This window comes from Eschscholzia californica, unplaced genomic scaffold (assembly GCF_041429995.1).
Source record: "Eschscholzia californica isolate CP2 unplaced genomic scaffold, dmEscCali1.0.p SCAF_5, whole genome shotgun sequence".
Lineage (NCBI taxonomy): Eukaryota > Viridiplantae > Streptophyta > Magnoliopsida > Ranunculales > Papaveraceae > Eschscholzia > Eschscholzia californica.
Genome location: NW_028238472.1, coordinates 36645580 through 36653488, shown reverse-complemented (window position 1 = coordinate 36653488; position 7909 = coordinate 36645580). Strand labels below are relative to the sequence as shown.

The window sequence follows — 7909 nt, the reverse complement described above, 5'->3', positions numbered from 1 at the left end:
ACTTCAAAAGAAGCGACAGACGTTAGGGTACCGAGGCGCGCTCGTGGTTTGCCGCGAAAAGGGAGATGCTCCCGTCGACCGAGGTGAGGGGGACACGCGTAGGCGAGGATGTCCGCGCAGGGTGCTTCCCTGCACAGGCACGACAGGGCAGAACGGTCTGCCCTGCCGGGGACGCGGCAGGGCAGAACGTTCTGCCCTGCCTGGCACGCGGCAGAGCAGGGCGTTCTGCCCTGCCATGCCGCAGCAGGGCAGGGGCATTTTTTATATATATATATATATATGTACGGATACGTTTTTGTACAAAAAATACGCGTATATATATGTATGCGTTCGTATGTCCGTGTATATAGTAATTTCCGAGGTTACCTTGGCGAGAGATCGACTCTTAGTTTCTTCTCCCGGATCGTTTGGAGGAACGAATTTAAGTAGTGTTGTGAATTAAGTCCGCCTTGATTTCCTCTGCAATAATCAATAATAAACCGTTTTGTACGGATGGGGACGCGCCACGTGGCGATGTGATGGGTCAAACGATGTGGTCCGTTCTTTCAGCTTTACTACCCCTATATAAGGGGGTAAGGGGTCTTGGACCCTAATTACTTGGGAGTGGATTTTGGAGCAAAACATTAGAGGGAAGAGTTGGAGAGAGAAATCTAGAGCTTTCTAAAGGTAAGTTTCGAGTTTTCTCATCTGTTTTTCGCGTTCTTCGTTCGTTTTTCGTAGTTTTCTTAAATTTTAATCTTTCATTGCAAGAATCGAAGTGAATTTATATGTTTCTGTGTTTTGATCTTGTTGTAGTAGTAGGGTTCCACCAAATTATGTTTGCCTTACTTGCCATGTTAGCGTAGTGAACCTTATAATTGCTTCGTAGGATTTCTAGTATGCCTGTTTTGCCATGTTAGCGTAGTGAACTTTTACACTTGCTTCGTAGAAATTTTAGTATGCCTTAGTTGTAGTGAACCTTAGCATTTGCATCGTAGGAATTCTAACATGCCCTAATTGTAGCTAACCTTAGCATTTGCATCGTAGAAATTCTAGCATGGTTCAGTTGTAGCTAACCTTAGCGTTTGCATCGTAGAACTTCTAGCATGCTTCGGTTGTAGCTAACTTTAGAGGTTTGCATCGTAGAAATTTATAACATGTCTTAGTTGCAGCTAAATTTAGCATTTGCATCGTAGAAATTCTAGCATGCCTTAGTCGTAGTGAACCTTGGCATTTGCATCGTAGAAATTCTAGCATGCTTCAGTCGTAGCTAACTTTAGCATTTGCATCGTAGAAATTCTAGCATGCCTTAGTTGTAGTGAACCTTGGCATTTGTATAGTAGAAATTCTAGCATGCCTTAGTGGGCCAACAACCTCGTGTGGTTGCGCTTGATGTGCAAGCCTAGAGTGGCCGAGCATGGTAGGATTTGACGTCGTACCAGACTAAGGTTGGTCGTGTACGGCAGGCTAGGTTCAGGTCCCTTCTAACCCAGGAATGTCAATTGTAGGATGAGTGACCAGATGTACCCGATGGCCTTTGTTGACAGCGTCCCTTCGGAGCGAAGCGACGGTAGTTCGAGTGTTCCCGGAGCGCGGCCAGAGTTACCTAAAAACCCTTCGTCCACTTTAAGCGATCATTATTTGAATGAAGTGTTTAGGGAGAAGTATGACATACCAGATGACGTAGAGCTTCGGGTGCCTGGTCCGTTAGAGTTCGTAAACGACGACGTGCCGGGTTGGGTGGCTTTTTACGAGCATCACTTTGAGAGCGGCCTAGAGCTCCCTATTCCGTTCACAGTCTACGATGTCCTTAAGGAGTTTGGGATAGTACCGTCGCAATTGACCCCCAATGCTTGGAGACTTCTACTTTGTGTTCAAAGGTTGAGGGATGATGGCCGAGTTAACAGAGTATTTCACTGTGATGACGTAGCTGCTCACTAATCTCTGATGTTAGACAAGGGCCGCTACCAATACCGCCTTCGTAGGGATAAGACAGCTGTTATTTTGGGTCTGCCCGTCTCCGAGAAGAAGTGGCAACGTCGCTATTTCTTTGCTAGGGGCCCTAGTTTGTTTGGCCATCGTGATATCTCGTGGTTGCCTTCAGGTTGGAGGAACGCTAGTAAGTTGCCTTTCGGCTTGGCCTCGTCGCAGTTGTACAGTTTTGTTGTTATATGTTCATTACCTCCCCTTGTTTGTTTTTGCAGATTGTGCTCGTGGTAACCGCCGCAACCTTTCTGAGCGCCAAGCCAATTTTCCGCTTTCTAGTTGTTTGTTGGTTCCTAAAGAAGAGAGGACTTGGGAGAGTTTTCTTATCCCTAGTAAGCCTATTGGTAAGCCTTTTGACATTTTCCCCTTATGCGTCGGGTTGGTCTGACAGTTCCTACTGTGCTTTGTTGATCGGAAGTGTATGCATTGCAGAACCTACGATGTCGGCGAAGAGGCAGAAGAGGGCTTTAGTCATACATCCACTCCCTCCGCGCGGAGCGGGGTCGGTACAGGGGGTTGGATCTTCTTCACGTCGAAGTTTGCCTGCTACTACCGTTCTTCCTGACGCTCTTGTTACTCCTACTGCGTCGGCGCCTGGGTCTGCGGCGCCTTCGACGGGTAGCACAAATGTTGTGCACTTTGAGATGCCTTCGTCGTCGTCAATATTCGGGGACGACTCATATGTGCCCCAAGTGGTTTCCCGCATAGCAGGGAGCGGGGACGACACTCGTGTTTTCGAGATGGGAGTTGTCCGGGCGTTGGATTGGATCGAGGCTCGCGCATACCAGGTTGGCGTTTGTACTTCCGTTTTACATGGCACGATGCAATTTTTCTTTACACTAATGAATTATTCGAATGACAGGCGGCTGCGTGTGCCAACCTTACCAAGAGCTTGATAACCGAGAAAGATAGGCAACTCGCAGAGTGGGCGGAGAAACACGCTGCTCTGCAGTCTACCTACGATGCAATGGCCGTGAAGATGGCGGAGTTGGATTTGGAACATGGTAAATGTCCCGCTGAAGCCGAATCGTACGCGGAGCGATCGACGATGTTAGCACGGGGCCAGGTCATCAACGAGGTAGCTCAAGGGAAGCACCACACATGGGATATGGCTGGAGAGCTTGCTCGTTGGGAGAAGTTCAAGAGGGAGGAGGGGATATTCGATGAAGAGGAACCTGGCGATGCCGCTTGAGTTTGCATAGGCTAGCTAAAGGAGTGTGAGTTGCCTAATTTTGTTTGCTTACCAGGCTTGGCGAGAACTCTCTTTGCATTTGGCTCCTTAGTACTTGTATTAATTCCGGTTTATAAGACATATGTGTGCTTTGGTTGCCCTTGGGGCGTGTTAGACTTTTGGCGGAGTGAATCCCGCAGCACTTGAACTGCTTTGGTAGTGTTGAAAATGACAACTTAGTAATTGCTCTTTATTTGCTTATTTGGTATTTGTTACTTCTTTGAGAACTTAGTACATAACATGCTCATATAAAATGTAATAAGTGCTTGGTAGATTAAACTGAGGAAAGGCGTGCCTGGGTAGCCCAAGGGTGCCAAAATTACAATATCATGTCTTGTGCCCCGTTGTTTTAGGGGTAAAGACAGTGGTACGTCAGGATAACCCGAGTCGTTGGGACTGGCCACGGTCTTCTTTGTAGCTTATCTTGTGCCTCGTTGAGTGGAGGGTGAGTAGAATGAGATTGCGCCGTCTGTTCGTCTTGGCTTGGGCAGAGGTGTGTGAGTTAGGAGGGAGGAAGCGTTGTCAAGGCAGGGGTGTCTCATTGCTAGCTTGAGCTGTCTCTGCGGAGGCGTCGTCTGGGCAGAGGTGTCGATTTGCCAATGCTAGTTGTCGTTTGTCCCCCCAGCCTAAGTGCAGAGTTAGTTCTCTCTGGACTTAGGTTGTCGTTTTGGTCGGCGTCGTAGGATGTGAGTGTAGGGGAATAACCTAGTGTATCTCATACACCTAATTGTCTATTAGTGTTGGTAGCGGAATCTCAAACATCATATGTTAAACACTAATTCCAGGATCTATACATGAACATACCAATGAACTAGATTGGAAAGATGATTACCTCTTAATCGCTTTCCCACGAACTAAATTCCGATCAGTATTCGGAAGATAAGAGCTCCAAGTGTAGCTCCTCTACTTGAGACACCGAATAATGACTTGAACTCCCTTCTTTCAGTCAGCTAGGACCTTCTTGAAGGTTGAGATGAAGAACTCCTTCTTCTTGACTAGATACTTGAGAAAACTCCTTTTCTCTCTCTCTCTGAGATGTATATCCTGAAACTCTTTCAGACACTCAGTTGCATGTCTCTCTCTTTAGGTTGTATAATTAGGTATATATAGAAGTCCCTAGAAGAGGTATTAGACTCAAACTAGGATTCCATAAACCTAATTATTAGGCAACACCCAAAATACCCTCCATTGGGTCACTTAAGTGTGGCCGGCCAACATAGCCCTTTATGGGCTTCCTTGGCCGGCCCACTTAGGGCCTAGCCGGCCATCACATGGCCGGCCCTATTGCCTTGGCCGGCCATCACATGGCCGGCTTCCCTAAAGCCATTCCGGGCCTCCCTTTTGGGCCCGGACATGTTTATCTCTTTCGGACTTCTCCGAATCTTTCAGGACTTACCAATAACGGATCCAATCCACTTATTTGCCTTCATCCATCTAGTCAATTCTCTCCGTTCAAATCATTATTCTGTTGTGTAACCCTTGTAGGATCCGGTCTATGTTAGCCGCGAATCAACTCTTGATTCGACGATCGTAGTTGGCTTCTAGCTAAGCATTACGACCCCTAATTGGACCGGACTAATGATCTTCCGAATAAGGTCATTAAGATCCTAATAGCCAAATTGCACGCATTGCATCCTTGGTCGAAGGACACTCCTTCGGAAGGATACCATTCCTTCAGACTTTAGGCACCATATCCTTCAGTCTCCCACTTGTACTTAGAACAAGTGCAATGCTCGATTCCCATGTTTTTCGTATCTCATCTGATATGTCATATTTATCAGACTCTCTTGATCCCGAGAACAACTTCCAATCCAAACGATTAACTCTTAATCCGTTTGAGCACGGCCATGCATTTTTCAGTTGTTTCTCATCAAGTGGCCCGGAGATACTTTATCCTGATTTTACTCAGGAAAACATAATCCATTCTTGTACTCCCACTCAATTTCATGTCTATCCTGTCTCCCCCAGTATGCCGCTTTTATAACCACTTTTTACGGATGGCGTTTGACGGTACCAAAGTTCGACATTCCTTCCATAAACTGAGTGAGTACTCATGTTTTGAGGAATCTCTCCAATTTGCTTAAATGAGAGTTATGACACCTTATAACTTCAACTCTTGAAGTACTCTCATTCGGCGGGTTTCCAGTGTATCAACTATACACCCATGAAGTTGACCTTTGAATACTCCTATTCCCATAGCCCAAGAAACAGCGCTATCTTGTCAATCACTCATGCTAGTCTTCATAAGTCATTATTGTCCAACTAATGACCTGGACTAGGGATAGTAGGATGATGTGCTTCCATGTTCACTTAGTAGGGTTTCTTTCATTAGATCACGTATCTAATAAACCTACCTGGAACACTCCATCCTTTTGGACTGTCGTCTAAATTCTAAACCACAATTTAGATGACGAAATAAACCCAGTTTATTTCGGATAACAAGAGTTTGTAAAATTTGAGCACCCGCGTGAACTCCTTCACGTTCTCAATTTTACAAGTCCTTTTAGGATTCTCCTCCTGGATCCTATAATTCCCTAGACCCGAGCATCTCATGATCGTTCTAAGGTGACAGTTTAGTTTCCTTTTCACTTCGCTTTGTAATTATCTTGCTTTCGAACTCTTCGTAAGCTGTTATGATATTATCAGTTTTCTCCCACTGAAATTAGTACTTCCCAAGTTCTAATTTTACTTTCTTATCTAGTAGAGTTAAGTAACGACTCCCAGCATGGAAAACTCTTTCCCATCTGTTAGCCCTTCCTAAAAGATTCCTATCTTTGTTTTCGGAAGATTACTTTTATGACTTTCTTCAATCTTCTGACTTGTATGGGCGACGACATCTTTTCGTACTCCAAGTGCTTTTTAGATGTACGGGTAAACAACAATCATCTCATGATCGTTCTTATGTTTTCTAACATAAGTGTCTCTCCTGTGTTTATCACGGGAGTTGGGTAGAATTTCTCTCTAAGAGAACTTCTTATTCAGACCTCTCCAAAACTCCTTTTGAACGAGTCTTTATCATCTCAGGTCTATCTCCATAGACTTTTGATGCCCATGGTTAATTTACCCTCGTCTTCTTGTCCTTTCTTGTATGTCTCCCACATACAGGACCTGAAACAACTCTTGTTTCACTCCCACTTACCTTCTCGTCTCACAAGATTCAACCATTCTTACTCTTATCTCTTTGGATTTCCGATCCAATTTCAGAGTGGTTTCTGCTATAGTTCTTTTGAATCTTCTCAAGACTCATTGGGGTTTTTGAGCAACCTTCTTAACTCCTTAGGAAGTTTCTAGGTGATCGTCCCTTGAACCATTCAAGTTGACATCCCTTGTTACGTAAGATGAGTAACTCTTACTCTCTTTCGTTTTAAGGCAAGTAACTCCTTACTTCCTCTTGTTGCTCTTTACCGAATCCCATTCGATTTTTCCTCCCACTTGTCTTCTTAGAAGGACCCTCCTTTTAATGAAGACACCATCGAGAGCAACAATCTCATTGTGTTCCGATGCTTGGCGAGAAAACCCCGTTCTTCTTCTTGAAGAACTTATGTCTAACACTCTTTAGACATTAGAATAATTGATAATTTTAGAACTCCTTCTAAAATAATATCCATATCCAGATGGACTCAATTATTCACTATAGCTTTTAGGTTTTTAGTGGTTTGGCAGATACGTATTAGACTTTGTGTTTTGGAAGACCGATGACTATCGAACTCATGATCTCATCATATTCTTTAGTCATCCAGACCCACTCCTCGATTTTGGATTTGTTTCTAAAACTCCTCCTCAACCAAGTCTTACGTCCATTCTAATCTTACTAATCGCAGACTTTCATGTCCAACATTGTTTTCTACGATTAACTGAACTCTTGTACTCTTACAAGATTTAGAATGACTAAGTCGGATCGTTCGTTAAAATTTACTTAAAAGTTAGATAGGCTCTTTTAAGAACATCATAAAATATCTCATATTTTATTCACTCCCATAATCTCATTACAGAGTCAATGTTCTAAAAAAGAAAAAGAAATACTAAAACTACTTTAAAGTATTGCCTATCGAGTTTATGATCCTTCTTGAGCTTTTCCAGCAACTCTTGCCTTCTCAGCTTTTGACAGGTTCATCTCCTCTTCAATAAATACTTAGCTCCCTCTTGCTCCTGTCATTCACAATGATAAGAGTCTTAGGTATCGCATACCTTGAGGAATGTGTATTTAATTGAATAACTTTTAACAATTTTTACCTTGACCGGAACTCCCAGCTCCGTCGTTTTGTTCTTCCAAGAATCGCGGGCAATCTCTTAATCGAATATGAGATGTACTACCGCACACAAGACATCTCTTGTTAGGAAGGATAGTTCTGGGTCTTGGTGCTTTCTTGCCCATTCTCCTGCCAGACGGCTTCCTTCTCCTAACGTCTTCCGTTCCCGTGTTTATAGTTTCCTGAATTCCTAGAATCTCTTCTAGAGTTTCAGGGGTGCTGAAACCACTTTCAGCAACTTCCAGAATCGCCAGTAGACTTTCGAAGGATACCCGTCCAAACTTATCTTCAAAGTTTGCTACTACATCCTTAAACCTTTCATCCAATGAATTCAGGATGATGTCAACAGCCAGTTCGACTGGCATAGGAGATCCCATCCATTCCATGTCTTTGAAGTGATCAATCATCTCCAAAACATGATAACGAACGGGTTTCCCTTTCTCCAGTCTCATCCCCAGTATCA

The 7909-nt window shown here is 44.1% G+C and overlaps 1 protein-coding gene across 1 annotated transcript; it reads left to right on the top strand.

Annotated features, from left to right (window-relative positions):
- The first annotated feature begins 347 nt into the window (after positions 1-347).
- On the top strand, positions 348-3389 carry LOC147538912 (uncharacterized). Its single transcript, XM_086644855.1, has 5 exons — positions 348-666; positions 1488-2098; positions 2184-2309; positions 2398-2753; positions 2828-3389. Exons 2-5 carry the CDS (start codon positions 1927-1929, stop codon positions 3155-3157), a joined length of 984 nt encoding a protein of 327 aa, XP_086500981.1. The 5' UTR covers positions 348-666; positions 1488-1926; the 3' UTR covers positions 3158-3389.
- The last annotated feature ends 4520 nt before the right edge of the window (positions 3390-7909 follow it).

Bases quoted from the DNA above. Each gene is read 5' to 3' on its own strand.
- LOC147538912 (XM_086644855.1), top strand. From the start codon at position 1,927: ATGTTAGACAAGGGCCGCTACCAATACCGCCTTCGTAGGGATAAGACA. The intron at 2,099-2,183 runs GTAAGTTGCCTT...TTGTTTTTGCAG, and splicing joins TTCAGGTTGGAGGAACGCTA to ATTGTGCTCGTGGTAACCGC. The intron at 2,310-2,397 runs GTAAGCCTTTTG...TATGCATTGCAG, and splicing joins TATCCCTAGTAAGCCTATTG to AACCTACGATGTCGGCGAAG.